Source organism: Solenopsis invicta, chromosome 3 (assembly GCF_016802725.1).
Source record: "Solenopsis invicta isolate M01_SB chromosome 3, UNIL_Sinv_3.0, whole genome shotgun sequence".
Classification (NCBI taxonomy): Eukaryota; Metazoa; Arthropoda; class Insecta; order Hymenoptera; family Formicidae; genus Solenopsis; species Solenopsis invicta.
This window is the reverse complement of record NC_052666.1, coordinates 25,090,590-25,108,841: the sequence shown is the minus strand read 5'-3', so window position 1 is coordinate 25,108,841 and position 18,252 is coordinate 25,090,590. Positions and strand designations below refer to the sequence as shown.

The following is an 18,252-nucleotide window of genomic DNA, read 5'->3' as shown; positions in this document are numbered from 1 at the left end:
TAAAAAATGTAAACGTATGTTTTCGTTTTAAAGGTATTAATTGATTAACATAATCAACATCATATTTTTTAACTGCAAAATTGATTAATAATTTTTAAGATTTTTAAATTTTATAAATTGCTTTTTGTTGTAAATGACGAATCCTTTTTGTGTCAACGTCTATAAAAAAAATTAAAAGTTCTAACATTTGGCAATTATCATATTATTGTCTCGCATCGAAGCAATTGAAATTGGTATGTTTGTTTGTTGTTGAGATATGAATTGCACGCCACCGATTCATGGGAATAGTATAGAGCGAAGCAAATATACTTTTGGGGATAAAAACGATCGGCCATCGTTCTGTTTGTATCATCATCCTTTGAGTTATCCGGCGGTCACGTAGTGAACGCGTAGGACGTGTGGCGATAGAATCAGAGGATAACGATTATTATCGGTTTCTCGCACGCGCCGTTATTTGTTAAGATTAGTCGAAACAGGCTTATACGTGATTCGGACTTTTCGATTTCGATAATTACATACAAACACAACATAAAGAAAATAATTCAAACATGTAACAAATAATCGAAACATGTGTCCATTTCTTGTTATAAATGTAAGTTTATATTAATTCTAAATATAAGAAGTATATAATTTTTTTTATTTAATAATGGAAAACTAATGTATAAATTGGAAAGATGGAAAAATTAACGAAGCTGACTGAAATTCAAATTCGGGTTCCTTTATTCTCATTTTTCTAGCACTTAGGAATGCTCTACTACTCTCATAATTATTTTGCTCGTCTATAAATATTTAACCGACCTTATAAAATCCTATATTACAATGTTTAATTATTTACTTAAAAAGCAAATTTGTATTTTCTGCTGCGTTTAAATAAACTGTATTTTTATGCCGTCTTGTGGAGAGCGTCGCATGGAAATCATTTGGATCTCCACCTGTTACTGTTGCGGTGCGTGCTGAAAACCTGTAGGGATGAGCTTCTGAGTGCTATCGATCGCGCGAGATCAATGGATACAATTATCCGGTCACGTGTCGGGATAACTACGAACAAGTAGCCAGTGAGAAAGAGAATGAAGCCAGAGAGCGCGTCCTCTCATCGGTTTTCCGTCTGTGACATTGATAAATGTTGCACGCGTGACGTACATTCTGTCACTGCTCGTGTCTCGCAGTTTATTTGAAAAAAAAAAAATTCACCGATTCTTCCTCCAAGAGATAGTGCAAGTGTCCCTTGGAAATAAAATTGGTGTCCATTAATAAATGGAGCGTTACTCCGTTTTATCATGAATCAGACAACGAATTAGAAAGTAGCTGCAATTCTGTTAATAAAGAACATAGAGAATGTAAAAGCGTAAAATGTTCCAACTGGGAAAACCGAGAAAAGCTAATGCTAATTTTCTAGAAGCGAATCTGAGAGAATATTTTAGAGACATTAAACCGTTAAACATGCATTTGAATGTCCGACATGGTTTTTATTATTTTTAAGAGTTTCAGCATTTTAGTAACAATAATTTGCTTTTGTAATGTATGATAATCTCAGTAGCGCTGGTCGTGATTATCGCGTTATAATGTTATGAATCGTAATAATTTATGAAGCGATTAAGAAAATTCTCCCGCGGGATACCGCAGCTTGATAAAATCCAGATTGTTCCCTCTGATCTCGAGGGATGTGGGCTCTCACGATCGACGACCTCGTGCCAATTCTTTATCGACGGCACAGGAAAAGACCGATTCGAACGGAGATTCGAATTTAATAATGAAACTGTGCTTCGGTGGGGTAGATCGTAATCGGTGATACTCGCGGAAGTCGCGAATTAATTACGCCAAATCTTCCTATGAATAGAATAGAAAACGAAATTGAATAAATGACAATGATTGATTTATGTTCATTTTCATCAATGTAGATTAATTTTGATCTCAGTTTAATTTACTCTTTATATTTTTTTAAGTTTTAAAAATAGAATCTACATTTTGGTGAAAATGGACATTAGACGCTTAAATTTGACATGATTTTTTTTGTTAATCATTATAATAAAGTTAATTTGCTTAATTAGAAAACACATTGATCTCACAAATATATATTTTTTAATTTTTTCAATTTTTATTAATTTAAAATAATAATCAAGAATAATATTAAAAGAATTAAATGGTTATATTTTGTAATTTGTAAGCGCACAGTAATTGTAGCGCGCACATTATTATTCCGTATTACATAATCTGATATATTGGTTGAATTAAAAGAGTATCTAAACTAATTTAAAAAGAATTTGATGACATGCAATTGGCATTAGGAATCAGCGCTGTAAGTGATGCAACTGTATTTTTATTTATTTATTTATTTTTAATTATTAAGGCCTTGACAATAGAAGAATGTTAGATATTAAGAATAGGAAACAATTAATATTTTAGAATCAGTTTCCTCAATGGATACTATAGATAAATAATAAATTATGTTGTATCTTGTACGACACATTTGTGTCTTACAATTTATTCGTATCTATTGTATGTTACGCTTAATATTCATTGAGCAAACTAGTTCTAAACTTTTAATTCCTATTCCTTATACTTAATATTCCTGTATTGTGCGCAGGACTCAAATCTTCTTTACATTACTTTAATTGTAAAAAAGCTTTAATATTTTGAAATTTTTTTTCTTTAACAGTACAGCTTATCAGCGTAATGTTCATGAACATATTAAATTTTTTAAATTTTCAGAGTTCCATTTTATCGTTTAAAACGGATATAATAGAAGAGAACAACTATAGTAACAGAAGAAAAAACTCACACAGCAGCATCGTCCTTTTACAATACGTCCGTATTTTTAATGGCAATACTAATATTTTAGTGCGCGCGTTTAACTACTCTTCATATACATTTCGTGTAATATTTTTTTATTCGCTTTGTTATAATTGGGAGCTCGCGTGCGTTTATGTACGCATAACGATTTCGCCAGCGTCCATGCCTCGGCAGGTTGGGTAATCAAGCGTAATGCTTTCGGGCTTCGAGCGCACGCTCTATTTGCACCAAGCATCATAGCTACGCTAATAACGTCCCATGAGAACCTAATGTCGAGTCCGTGCTCGAGCCATAATCCAAAGCGTGCGTGCGTGAGCATCGTCGCGTCACCCCCGTACAATGCCATGGTGTGCTACAGATTTTCTTTAACTATGAACCTCAAAGAGTATGATCAACATACTCTCGTGAAGTATGTATAATCTCACAATTTTTATTTTGAATTTGAAACAGTTTTCACTTGGGCGCAAGATTATTTTTTATGGGTTTTTAGATAAATTCAATGAGCTGCTCTCATATATAAATTCATTAATCAACGACACCTCTTGTTGAAGATTGGAATGTCTTTTTTTCAGAATTTAATTAGACGTCATATTATTTTGCAGACTTTGAAGTTTTAAAAAATATTGTGTCCCCCTTAAAATTCTGTCATAGTAAAGCCTATTTAAAATTAATCAAAAGATCAGATTATTCGCTTTGTTTACTTGCATTTCATAATACATGCAATTTACTTTTTTCTTCTAATTAATGATAATCTTTAACAAAGAGTATTTTCTTTATCATTGTCTTAAAATATACTCGTTAGAAATTTTAGAAGAACTCATTATTACATATTAAAAAAAAGGAATACTCTTTTAAAGAATATCATAAAATTGTATTTAAAAAAAATTTTTTGAATCAGAGTAATAAGTAAATAAAACTTATTTTAACTTAATATTTTTGATTGAAGAATTAAATTACTAGAATTAAGAATATATTTTAAGTAAGTTTGAAATAGGTACACGTAGCCCCTGATTAGAATCTATGTGTTTCTAGATTATTATTAAGAAAGTATTCTTTGTAAAGATAATTGATTACTTAAAACAAGAAAAATAAAAATTGAACAATCATTTTTCTTTAGCAAATGAAAATGATATTGTTTTGCGTACAGACACGTGCACATACATATATTAAAATAATTTTAAAAACTAATCATTAAAATAATTGTATAAAAAAACTCTCATATAGAGGAAGATATTTTTTGTATTATATAATTTATTTTTTTTTATTAATTTAAATTATAATATGTTAGGAGTCTGTATCCAGACATTCGTCTTTCGTAATTATGAGAGATTCTTGGTAGTAATTAAATAATAGCATTTGCATAAACATATATGTTATATCAGGCGGAATAATATTTTTTTTATTTTGGTTTAACATTTGGTTATGTGCAGTATATCGTTGCATATATCGTGCACTGTAAATCATACATTACGATCAATTAAAATAATTACAGATAAGTAGCCTTCGTGCAGCTCGTATCGAATCAATCTACACGTAAAACGTCGCTTTTTAACTTGTTTCATAAATAAGATAGGACATGCGAGGATCGTGTCGTATTACCTGCGAAAGCCTTTCGATACAATACGAATACTTTCGAGATTAACGATAAGCGAAGTATAAACGAGATAGTAGAAAAATTGTATATTTAATAAACAAGAGTTGACTCGCCTTTAATAATTTTACAGGTAAATAATCGCATTGATGGTTTCAATTATCGTATTGCTCGTTGCTTCGCAACTGTTCGTGTTGCACGAGTCTTCTTATATGCATTTTAATTTTAATTCAACCGTGCGGTCTCAGTATCACCGCTGGATGAATTACGTTTTACTTCTTAAGCTTGTATTAGGCTGACTGATTTAGGGCCTCCTGCGTACCGAGCCGGATTTAATCACTCGCAGGACTCCGTTCTTCGCGATGGAACAAAGGCGGCATTTGAGTTCGGCATTCGGGCGGACACGCTCGTCCATCTGTAAAAGTCAGCGGTGTCTCCCGCGCAAAACGGAGCCTCCTAGATTCTAATCAGGGGCTACGTGTACCTATTAGGGACGTTCATTGTGCGTGGGTGTACCGTGAATACGACAGGGGTAAGTCTCCCCCTCGGGATGGCCCCATCGAAAAGCCGGGGATCTGACTTCGCTCTTTTTCTTTGTTTCTTCTCTCTCTCTCTCTCTCTCTCTCTCTATTTCTCTTTCCACGAGACCGTCACTTGTCACGTATGATTATGTGCGCGATTCCCTTATTTCCGAGCTGCAAACACTCACACATGACGCATGCGACCAGCACGGGGTATTCATGTTCTATACAAATATATGGGTGTTTGCTGACTGGTGATACAACCGAAACAAACAATAATCTCTTACCACAATATAAATTAATGCATAACACAGAAATTGATTTTATCCAAAATTACGATCAACAATTAATGGGCTCATTATATTTTTCATAATTAATTTTTAACGTATTACAAGTAAAAAGTTTGGAATACCTATAAAATAATAAATATTGTAACGATATCAAAGAATTTGACAATATTAAATTTTTTAAGTGTCCCTTTTTTGCTATAATAAAATTTTAAGATCAACCTGATTTCTTTTATTATCTAAAAGTTTCATTAAACTAAATATTATTAGCCTAAATATTATATATAACAAAAGATCATATTTTTTAATATATTTTACATCTTATTTAATAATTATAAAATCTTTTTTACTTGAACATTCATAAAATTCTGTCTGCGTCGGTTGATTAAAGTCCTAGATTGTTTTATTCACGTTTACGTATTTAATCTTTTAATTTACTGTCTATTGTACTATTTCAAAAGTTAACTGTAATTTAAAGAAAAATTGTAGCCATTTTTTATCATCCTCTCTCATCCTTTTTCTCCTTTTAAACATACACAGTCTACATAACCCTTCAGGTAGCATTAACGTGTCAGACTCGACTGTCGGGGTTAACGAGCATCAACGAGCACGAGGTACGCCTTGTGTAAAAACACATAGCGTGGCTTCCTCGCGCGGGCTTCCAGAAGTTATCGGGCTACTTCCGAAGCTATCTTTCAATGATCGCGCATCTGTCGTGCATTTTGGTGAATCACTCCGTTCCACGGAGCGCCCGATGGGCGCTGCTCCATATTATGGCTTCCATGGTCCGCGGGTGTTCCGGGATATTGCGTTCCCGATATAGACCAGCCGACTGCCTGGCCGGGTCAGCTGCGGAAGCAGCTCGTGCCACCGGCGAAACCATAAGGCCCGCAATTATGGGGTTTGCGGTTGGCTCCGCGATGATTTGTCGGCCTCTTCCTCGGGGTAATTAACGGGATGACTTTCAACCGTGGCATCGCCACGTCGAATCTTCCCGCGTGATTTTTTCACCGCCCACGTAAAAGCTGGGCCTATCCAGTTGATTTTTCAAACGCACGTCGGTGAGTTTCTCTTAACGAATTAATTACATGGGTTCGATATGAGTTATTGATAACTAATGTTTCTATTTTCAGATATAGACTTATTAACATATAGACTTGTTAACAAATTTTTAAAATTAAGCAATCCGACAATGACTCTTTTATTTGTTCCATAAGTCATAATGAATTGTAAAGTATCAAAAGAAAATTTTGTCGCTATCTCTGATAATTCTTTCTCTCTTTTCGGAACGCAATTTGTTACATTTTCTTAGTTTACCTTGTATAATTAATAACTTATTAATTTAATTTATATAAAAATATTAAAAAGAAAGATTGTTACTATATATTTATATTTCAGAAATTTATTTTATTTATAAAAACTTCTTTAATGTTTAATATAGAGGAAAAAATAATAACGTGGCACTCATTTATATTTTAATCAATAACTTTGTTAATAATTAATATTTTATATTGAACCTGGAACGATTATATTTTTTAATAGTTATTTAATGTATTTTAGACTCAAAGTTATGAAATATTTATTACTTAGGACGTGATTTATAAAAATGTGATGACACTGCAATGGATGAAAAAGAAAACAGGATGGTAATGTGGTAATAAATTTAAATTGCTTTTTTATTTGCTTAAATACATAGAATTTTGTTACAAAATCATATATTTTGTTAAAGTAAACTGTTAAAGAATGCAACAGTTGCAACATAATGCCATGAAATTTTAAGACAAATAAATGTTAGCTTTTGTTATATTGTAAGATCACAGTCGTATGTACAACGGTGGTCTACTAAGCAAATGATTTCATAAGCAATCGTTAGAATTTGTTACCTACTAACGAAGATAATGGGGGTAGCTGTAATGTTTACAGTAGCTATAATACTATCTTCCTCTCTATTATTTCCTAATTTTGGTGACAAACTTTGTTTTAGATGTATATTTTTCTATAATAGATATATACTCTTGCATATCCTTTAACTTATTTCTCGTTTTATTGACAACACACAAGTGAGCAACGGAAAGTTTTCATTTACGCTCAAGGTGCAGTGTGTATGTTACCAATATATGAAATTATAACGTTACCATAATAATCATTTCCCACCAGAGAAATTAATTTAATTGATGTTATTGAATGATGTTATTGAAGCGTTTTTTAAAAATAAACGTTTATTAAACGAATTTAACTGCACATTTATTGTACACCTGCGTATCGTTTGCACAAAAAATTTATATTATATTTTATTCAAATGTTATATTAAATATAAATCGGAAAAGCGCCTCTATCGTGCCCGCGGCGGAAGGGACGTTATGAAATTTTATTCCCGCTGGCCGGCTCGGATATTATTTAGCGCGTCGCGTTTGCTCTGTGTTTACCAAAGCTCTCCATTCTGCGACCACAGAAAGAAAGAGAGAGAGAGAATACAGAGTGAGAGAAAGAGAGAACCGATGCCTCTGCAATCGATATATGAAGCACCGCGACCATGGCACTCCCTGGAGAGAATCGCGATATGTATTTTCAGAAAGCGCTTGCACGCTTTTCGAGCACGCCCTCGCCAGTTCGAGAGCTTCTGTTTGCACGCGGTACCTTTCATCCGTGGCTGTTTACCGTTTGATCTTATTATTTCATTCGTCTAAATTTAAACACTTCATCCCCTGCGGTACCACGGTTTATTTTTCCGTACTGCCGCGAGACGACGCGGAACCGGATAATTCAATCGGAGGGGCTCGGCGATAAGTCCTTGACGTTCGCAAACTTAGGCAAACTTATCGTGATCTACTATAACATTTTTTTTGTCGAATATTAAAAAATTTAAAACAAATCTAAATTAAAAATAAATTTATCTAGAAACTTTTTTTGAAGATTAAATTCTGATGAAAATTCTCTCAGAATTTTTATACGACTTATATAAATTGAAACTCTTCGGAAATATTGAAAAAGTTTACATTTTTTCTTAAAATATTTCATATATATAAATTTTGAAATGTTTTATAATTTCTAAGATTTCTTCATCCTATAATTTCTAAAAAAAATTGTTTTAACTTTTTCGGATTATATGACATTTCAGAATTCATGTATGAAGAATTTCAGAAATGATGTTTCAATTCGTACTCTAAAAAATTTACATAAAAATTAAAAAAAATTCTATGAAAAATTCTAAGAAAAATTTTGACCAGAGAAGCTTTATGAGTGTCATCTGTAATTAAAAGAGAAGAAAAATTGGTATATATATGATAAAGAGACATATAATAAAAGCAATTTTTAAATGGTTAATCTGGGAGAAACGTAAATAGTAAAAATCCACAACATTTTTCTTAATGTAATTTTCACGTAATAAAAACCGCAAAGGATGCAAGGAGAACCAAGCTTGTCGCGAACCCTCGAAAACGAGTCGTTGCGTTAACCGCGTTTACAAGCGCTGGTATAAGCTAAACCAAACATTGACATGTTCAATCATAGCGATCTCTCATAGCTAGAGCGATGACGGAGGAGAAGGAAGAGAGGAAGAAATGAGGGAGGCATGGACAAACGCTTAGAATATACAGGGCCAGACAGAAAGAGAGAGACAGAGTGGGGGGGGGGGGAACAAGAAAGAGAGAACCGCATCGTATACCATCTGGCCTCTGACGGGGAGGTTGGCACTAAGGGGTAGAAATTGAAATGAAAACAGGGCGCTACCCCAAAACCGTGCCGCGTCTTTGCTATGGTTGTCAATGAGGACTATTAGGGGACGATATGTTTTTCTTCTTCACAGATTTCCTCTGTGACGCGTTGACTTCTATCTAGACTCGATGACGAGAGCGATGATTGCTCGTCCATAACGAGCAGACAAGGGAAAAGTGCGATGCAATAGTTATTCATTTCTGTTTTACTGTATAATTGATTGGATGTAAATAAAGCATTAAAATATTACAAAGTATTACTTTGACATTATTGTCCGAATAATGCTTTAAAATATATAAATTATAAAATTATAAAATAAGTTGTAAGTAAACAAAAATACTTAAAGAAAGAAGAATCATACACAATTATATAGAAATTGAATTCTGCTAAGGTATTTTTTAGATATGATATTAAATTACTGAATATCTAGTTAAAAGTTAAATTTAAAAAATTCGATGTGCTTGTCAATTAACTTTTGAAATATTGATTATATTGAGCGCAATTTTAATTTTTAAATCTTATGTTTGTGTGTTACAGTATCAGCGCATGCAGCTTCATGGCTATTGTAAGTAACTCCTCTTGTTGCGCATCGGGTCGGTAAGTCAAAGAACAATTTTTATTTTCTTATTTTAATGTTGTATAAATATCCTGCGCAGGACAAAAAAAGGACATTGAAAAAAAAGAGTTTAGTAGCTATTACAAACTCTTTTCTTCAGTGGATCCGAACAATTTCAAAGGGGAAACCGAGTACCCAATTGCGCGCGATCGGTCCCCGGGAGTGTCGTGTAAAGTATACTGAAAATAAAGTCTGGTAATAACTATCAAATGTATAGCGAAATAGTATTAATTAAATGTTTGGTCAACGTAATCAAAAGTAATTTCATTTTTCTAAATATTTAGTAAAGTTATACTAGATTTGGTAATACTTAATAAATTTTAAAAGATAAAATTATTTTTGGACATAATGACAAAATATTTAATTAATAATATTTTACTGTACATTTGATAGTTGTTACCAGACATTTTTGTCAGTGTATCGTCGCGCGATCGTAACCGTATTTTCGCGAGTGAGTGAGTGCAACGAATTCTGCTGATCTGAGAGGAAAGGGATGAGGCCTACGAAGCAATCTTGAGGTGAGTTCAAATATGTACAACCATATACACATTGAAAAAAAGGTCTAGTAATAACTACCAAATGTATAGTGAAATAGTATTAAATAAATATTTTATCAATATAACTAAAAATAATTTTATTTTTCAAAATGTTTCGTAAGTATTACCAAATCTGGTATAGGCTTACCAAATATTTAGGAAAAAAAAATTATTTTTGGTTATATTGACCAAATATTTAATTGATGATATTTCACTATACATTTGGTACTTATTACCAGTTTTTTTTTTCAGTACAGGGTTTATAACATATCTAGCTTATCTAACCAATAGATATCGTATGTTACAGATATTTCTCGAGGTGGAAAGCGATGAGAAGAAGACAACACCTATCGCCGATTTATAATAAAATAAACGAACTGCAGCCAGTTCGTCGCGTCGCGGGTTTGTCTCGGGAGTGCCGTTTAAATATTGGACTAAATAGACTTTTTTAATAACTCCCATTTGATAGACTCCTAGTTCGAGGGCCGGGAATCGCACCCCCGCTGCTTGGCAGTGAATATTCTTACTGAGGCGTTGCGCATGGTGGGCGTGCGCGCCGCACCGCGACGTTCCATGCCGAGTGCCCGTGCACGAGGTAATGCCGGGCCGTATGTACAACATGTTCGTGTGCATGTTGCGCGGCTGTCTGGTTGTGTGAGTTTACATGCTCTGTCTCCGGCGATCGGTTCGGTCCTAAGCGGTTAGAGTTCGGATAGGTTGCCTTAGATTCGCGCGTTTCTCTTGCTCTCGTCCACCATCTTAAGGCTTTCTTAGGTCCTTGATACTCTTTTTGGATTCTTTGGATCTGGGGTTCGAGCTAGGTGAATCACGTTTAATCTGACTTGGTCAGAACTTGGCCTTGTAGGTTAAGCTTGTGACGAGAGGCTGGCTCTCATTTCCTGATTCGTCTAAATGCTAAACGTCGGCAATGAGTACCTTCTTTTCTCGTCCTGCCCGAGTGTCTTGTCGACGCCGCTTGGATATAAGATCCAGTGGGACTGATTAAGATGATCCGTTGGCTGGGCGTATGAACGAGTCAATTTTAGACGTGATTTTTGTGAGACAAGAGATGTCGGATTCAATGCTATTGATTTCGTCTTCTTCCGCGTGGGACTTACCCTTATTCGGGGGCGGGTACGCGTGCGTTCTACTTGCCGACTCGGGGTGCTGAATCCACGGGAATCTCTCTGAATGGGAACTCATATCATGGGTTTTATAAACCCGAAGTGCCGCAGTATTGCGTGAAAAATTTTATATAAATAATTAGTCCACGCGCGCAAATTTAGTATATTATTTACGAGTGTTTTGCGTGTGCAACAAAAGGAAGAGGCTTAACTACCTGGAGGACTGAGAGGAGGAGGAGGCCTGGGAGAGGCATCAGGCCCCAGCGGAGCAACCTTGGGGTAAATATAATTTCTTATATAAATTTAATAATCTTTTTCCTCTTTATTCCATCTTATTGCAATGAATTAAAAAAAAGATACTTAAAGATAGGAAATTCGTATAAAATTTTATACACACCCAGAGAAAAGTTATGTTTAAATTGATAAAATCATTTCTTTTACTTGGTTTTTTTAAGTTGAAATGAAAATATCTTTGCGGAAAATAAAAATTTATTTGATTTTAAGAAATGACGTTATTAGCCTTATTGAAAGTAAATAAATTATTTGTTTAAATTAAACAAATAATTATTTAATTCAATGAAAGTATTGGCAGAAATGTAAAAAATAATTTACTTGTTCTGATTTAAAAAATATATTTTTTTTAAATTTGCACAACTAAATTATTTCTTGAATTCAAATAAAAAAAAAGAACAATTAAAAAAATTCAAGTCAAAGAAACTTTTGTTTTATCATGTAACAGTGCATGAATTTCTTTGAGTTAAACAAATATTTCTTGATTTAAAGAAACCTTTCTTTGAGTATATAAGAATTAACTTTTGAAAATATTGATTATTTTAAGCAATTTTAATTTTAAATCTTATGTTTATGTGTTACAGTAATCACCGCAGCTTCGTGGCTGATTAACTCCGTTCGTTGCGCATCGGGTCGGTGAGTCAATTAATTTTCGTATTATATTTTAATGTGCAAATGTCCTGCGCAGGATCAAAGGAAAATTACATTATTAATCTTTCAATACACATAATCAAAATACGCGATCTCCGGGGCTGCTGCTCACGAAGTTAGTGCAGCAAGATAATTAATCGGCGGAAAAGTGACAACAATAACTTTGATATGTTTGGTATAATCTTTACATGCCTTTTTTTAAGAAAAGATTTTGCATTTTGTCAAATAAGTGGATGATTAAAATGATTTGTTGTTTCTTATAAGCTGCGTCATTATTTTAAAATAATGAAAAATGTTGAACATTCTTCATATTACTTCTATTGTTAAATTTAGCATTCTTTATATTACTTCCAAATTACAGCCACTCAATGTATCATCACGATTAATATTTTTTGTCGATCTTTCTAACAAGATCTAATATTTTTTAAATATAAATTTATGAATAACAATGATAAATGATTCTGGAGGGCCACAAATGATGTACAGAATCAATTTATTGTTCTAATTGAAGTATGCGGGCAGTACTTGAATTCTAAATATGTGCGGGTTATTTTCATCATTCTTTCGGGAGACGAGATATATCATTACATATCGATCGATGTGTAACAAAATATAATGATATTTACAATTACGATCGACATATACATTAAATACAAAATTTAATTTTTTTATTGTTATAAATTGATCGGTGATTGATTAGTAATGATACATTTTGCCTGCAAATTATATAGAAATTATAAATTATCTGACGAAAATTACGAAATTAATGTTTATTGTGTATGCATGTAAATTGGCAAAATAATAAATGCATAAATAAATAATGTATTAATGCCGGAAAAATTTAAATTTTGTATTTAATGTGTAATCATAATTGTGTATATCATTGCAATGTTACGCGAAGGCACGTAAAAAAATGTTATTTGCAATATTTTAATTGGAGGAACTAATTAGAATTTTTAATTTAAAAATACGAGATTTTAAATGAACCTGATTTTATTCATTATTAGTATTCGCTATCATATAATTATAATATTGATAGCGTACTTTATTACAGTATAATGAAATTGTATAGTTCATTATACACATACATTTGGCTTCACATGTATCATATTTGTACATTACGTACGTTCAGACAAACTGACAATGAGAATATCGTAAACCGAGAAGCCGCGTTTATGCGTTTTCGACCAAGGCGCGAGGAAAAAAGCGCGAATAATACATGTTATACGTGATAATGATATTCTGAATAGTGCTCGAACTGCCTCGACGAGCACTTGGCGTAAGAGCATTGAGAAGGTCACGTGTCGGCTCGTGCATACCGGATGTCATGGTTTTGTCGTATTTAACGCCTCTTCTATGGTCTATTCACTTCGCGGTAAAAGCATGGGCGGTTCCTTTTCCGCCTAAATAATCAACAACGAGGTGCAGAGGCCCGTGCCATGAGAAACGAACGTATGCTATAACGCTAGCGAACAATTGACACTATATTTGTTTTGATATGATAAAAAAATATCACAATTCTTTAATAGATATGCTTGATCCCAGAAAATATATTAATTTTATACTAAAACCTAATAAAATTTTAGAGTTCTTACATCTATTTTAATTCATTATATACACACGTACTTGTGACAATGGAAAACAAAAAGATTTTTAAGTACGTTAAAATTGTGGGGCATCTCTTCATTTGAATCGACGATTTTTAAAGGGAGAAATGTGTCAATGGGTGTGTAACAGCCGGCACTCCTTTACATCGACCTGCTCGTCGTTACCGGTTTATTTCACTTATGCGGATAAGCGGACATTTTCACGGACGATTACATGACTAGAGCATGGGAACCGGGTTACGGAATGCCTCGATTTAACGTTGCCATAAATCTACGCGTGATTTGCAATGCGTGCCACGGACGAGCACGTGGGATGTCTCTGGTGAGCGTAGGAGTGCCACATCAAGTATTGTTCTGCAGCAACCATTTCATCTACAATAGGCAATGACAAAACCGCGAAGCAATGACCGTGATCGATCACGGTTTTGCTACGGTATCGTTTACGAGTTTTGATTATGTTCGGGATAGGAATCGTCAGAAACTGTTACGGGCGATTTTTTAACTGTAATCTGTGTATTCGAAAAAATATATCTCACTTTAAATGAAGGAGGAATTGGATTAAGCACAAGTTTACAAATTTTTTTGCTAAAAAAATTAATTATTTTGAAAAAGGTTTGACTTTTCTATAAAAATTCTCTAGGTTAAGTGTAATTATTATTAATGCTACGGAGATCCCGCTTTGGCCTACTTTGTTTCTGCGTTAGTAATTCTTATGAATGCGTTCGACAAGTTATCGGTTTGCGCTGAATGATATATAGTTCTCTAATGATTTTCTGATCCTCCACAATGTTATCGTGAACATCATCCACTTACGCATCGCGGGAAGGAAAGGGAAGGGGGGGGGGGAGACAATGGGGTAGCCGAAGAAAGTCGACTATAGGGGGACTAGAGACACAGAGGTAGATAGATAGATAGACAGATAGCTATAGATACGGGAAGAGAAACGGTGCGAGCGTACAATTATCCTAATGGAGCCGTGAACACCAGCACGCATTATCGATTTGGCGTAAGCACTTTTATACTGACTCTCTACTGTAACTCATTAAACTGCAGTATATAACTTAGCACAACAGGAAGCAACCTTTCCCATCGTATACGTGAATTCTTAATTTACGTGTGTTTCGATCCAGCAAACCACGAATACAACTGCCATATAACGAAGATGTAAAACCATTATATTTATGTGTATGTCACATAGCAGTTACATTTGTATATGTTGGGGAGCTTTGTTGCTTCTTTTTCAAATGTATATCGTTATTTTTCAAAGAAGTGTCTCTTAATTCCCTGTTATTCCTTAAAATGGGAGGGCAAATTTTAAATTAAGAGAAAAACAAAATAGACTAAGAACAGAAATAAGTTAACATCGATATTAAAGAAGAACAGAAAATAACAGAAAAAAAAATAGAAAGAGTGAAGGCAATTTCTTCGTATAACTATTCTGTTATATGTCTTTATGCTATATTAGTTATGATTTTAGTTTTTACTGTTAATAATCATCGTAAAGTTAAATCAATTTGTCAATGTTATGAGTAGCGATATTACATCCTATGTAAAATGATTATTTTCTCTACAGGGAATGTGAAAGGCTTAGCGGTTATTTTGTGATACATAAATGTAAAGGAATAATAACGGATGGAATATATGAAATATAAGTGCCTAGCTCTTGTATTCTTCGTTCAATTTAATTGTCCCCCTTGAGGGTTTCTAAAAGTTTTTTTTCAAATATAAGAAAATTCATATTTTACTCTTTTAATTTTTTTTTGTAAGAGTAAACATAAAGTTTTTATTGGTATAACTTATATTAAATATAGCAAATAATGCTTAAACAAATAAGTAGTCCATTTAAATTTTCGATAGGCGCGGCACAAATACTGAAAAGAGGATTTGGTAATAGCTACCAAATGTTGAGTGAAATAATGCCAGTTAAATATTTTGTCAATATAACCAAAAATAATTTTACTTTTTTAAATATTTTATAAATATACTTATTACTAAATTTGATAGTATTTGCTGAATGTTCAGAAAAGTAAAATTATGTTTAGTTATATTAATCAAATATTTAATTGGCATTATTTTGCTCAACTTCTAGTAATTATTATCCTAACTCTTTTTTTTTCAGCGTAGATATAGTTCGAAAATTAAATTTGTAACAAAAGTTGAAGAGGCGACAGATATGTAGTGGAAATGGTGATTCCAATCATACGTTTTTAATCAGAGAGTTCTTTCCTCTTCACTCCCTTCCCCCATAAACAAAGTCCCTCGTTCGACAAACTGTAAAGTCTGCCGCGGAGCCATCTAAACGATTATTCCCAATTAACGGGTTGCCCACGAAAATCGGCAACAAACCCAGCGGGAAGGCGATCCTTGTACATCGGCGCACATGAGAGAGACGTCGGAATGAACAATCCACTCGTCAGTACGGCCACGTGCTCGCACGTGCCAGGAACGTGCCGCGACAACTGGTGCCCCGCTCGCACGTCGCGCCATGTGCTTCGATGAATATGTACCACCCTGTACGTCGGGGGGTGACACACGCGTGTCGCTTCGCAGGGTGAAGGATTACTCCGCGAGCGCGGTGACTGTTACTTTTTCTCTATCTTCGTACAAGGGATGGAGTTCGCCAGACCGAACGCCTCTCTTCAATCTCATGTGGTGAGAGATTGAAGAGGCGGTCTTCTCTCTGTAAAAATGATCACGCAGCAATGTTCCTTGAATTGCGAGCTATCGATAGTAAAGCCCTTATATGTATATATCCATATTTTTACATGTATCTTGGATAAAAACGCCCTTTGATCGCCCGCATTCCGAGCGGGTATTATGTGATGAAGTGGACGATGGTATCGACATCGACAATAAAGCTCTCGAGATGTAACTTCTAATTGACAATAGTATCCTGTGACCAACTGTCGTACTTAGATCGAAGTTGAACGCGTTCTGGATAACATATGGGACAGAGTCGAGTGTCTCTCAGTGTCTCGTGACCCTTTTCGCAACAGACTACTTTAAGGATTGATACCATCATTCGGACTTTCTCGTTTGCAAATTGACACACTCTCGGCTTTTCCCTACATAGTTTATCTTCCCTTTCTTTGTCAAGCACTGTCTTTAGTATTTAAATAGAAGCGGTAGTTTCAGTAGATTTCGATGTAAGATAATATTCGCATTTATTTTTAATACGAAGCAGTAACAATTGGCGTCAGGCCAATCTTGTAACATATATCGCATTCAAATCCAACACAGTCAAATCTGCAGTAAAATAATAACAGTCCAATATACTTAGATTAAGTTTTTAAAATACTCCTATAAAGTATTTATCGTAGAAATCAACATAAAGGAGTCAAATAAAAAAAAAAGGACTCACATTCTTCCTTGATAGTAAAATGGCTTGGTGTTTTGACCCTCCGTTCTAAAACAAAAGAAAAGAAAATGTAAATAAATTGAAGATCAAAATTAAAAGTAGTTTTTCCCCTTAAAACTAATTAAAAATAATAAATTTAATTTGATGTACAACCAAGTTTTGAAAAAGAAGAAAAAAAAACGGGTGGTACGATATAATCATTTTACAATAAAATAATATTAAAATTTCTATAAAATTGGATTTAATTAAGATCACTTAATAATAAATTTTTACAGATCAATTTAAATTAAAATTATTTTATAAATGTTAATTAAAGTACTTCTGTGCTTCTTGTCTTCCACAGGATCACATAAAAAAAGAACTCTTTGAAACACTCGAGAAAGCCGTCAGGTTTACCATTCCGGGTTTGCTAGAGATTTGAGTCGACACATTTTGCTGAATACGAGCACCGTTTGCGTATATCCGGGATTGTAGGCGCCATAACTTTTTTATAGGACATTGTGTATGTCACTAACATTTCAACTCGCCTGCACTTTTCCAACGCAACACATATTACTCGTTGCTATTACTAAGGTTTAATATATTTTGCGCGTTATACTGTGGTGTGCTCCTTTTTCAAAAACAAATTATTAGATTACTCATACGTAAGATAATTTTTATCATACTATGATTCAAGTGTAGACGAATTGCGCGCACAAAAATATTTTACATAATATGATTTTCACGTGTGTGAATTTATATCGTGCTTGATAATTATACGTTTTCATGAGCGTGTCTGTGTAATTTACATCGATTCTGATTAATTACAAATAGCGAATAAATATTCGCGCGTTAAAAGAGTATTTGAAAAACCGGATAAAATAATAAAATTGCAAAATTAAATATTTTGCTGAAAAATTAATTACAAGATTTCTCTTTTATTATAATTATTGTAACATTATTATGACGAATTCTAACAAATACATTAATTTAAATATTTTAATGAAATAAGAGAACAATAATTTGCATATAAATTGCAGCTAACAATAATATTTCCAAACACATTTCCAAACATATTAAAAAACCATTTATTTTAATATATTAAAAATTTGTATAATAACTTGATGATGACTTTCATATAGCTTCTAGTTTCTTGTTTTATCTATATTTTCTTTGTACGCCAATAC

At 33.5% G+C, this 18,252-nt stretch overlaps 1 protein-coding gene across 4 annotated transcripts in view; it reads right to left on the bottom strand.

The window, feature by feature from the left end:
* The window catches only part of LOC105197221 (LIM/homeobox protein Lhx3), a 65,887-nt gene that overhangs the window by 31,208 nt on the left and 16,427 nt on the right, over window positions 1-18,252 (bottom strand). For 2 of the 4 annotated variants that reach the window (XM_026133181.2, XM_026133180.2), the window contains one exon: window positions 17,090-17,134. The exons of the other annotated variants lie outside the window; for them this stretch is intronic. In XM_026133181.2, the coding sequence (XP_025988966.1) occupies window positions 17,090-17,134 (45 nt within the window). The remainder of the gene's footprint in view (window positions 1-17,089; window positions 17,135-18,252) is intronic. 4 annotated transcript variants of the gene reach the window in all.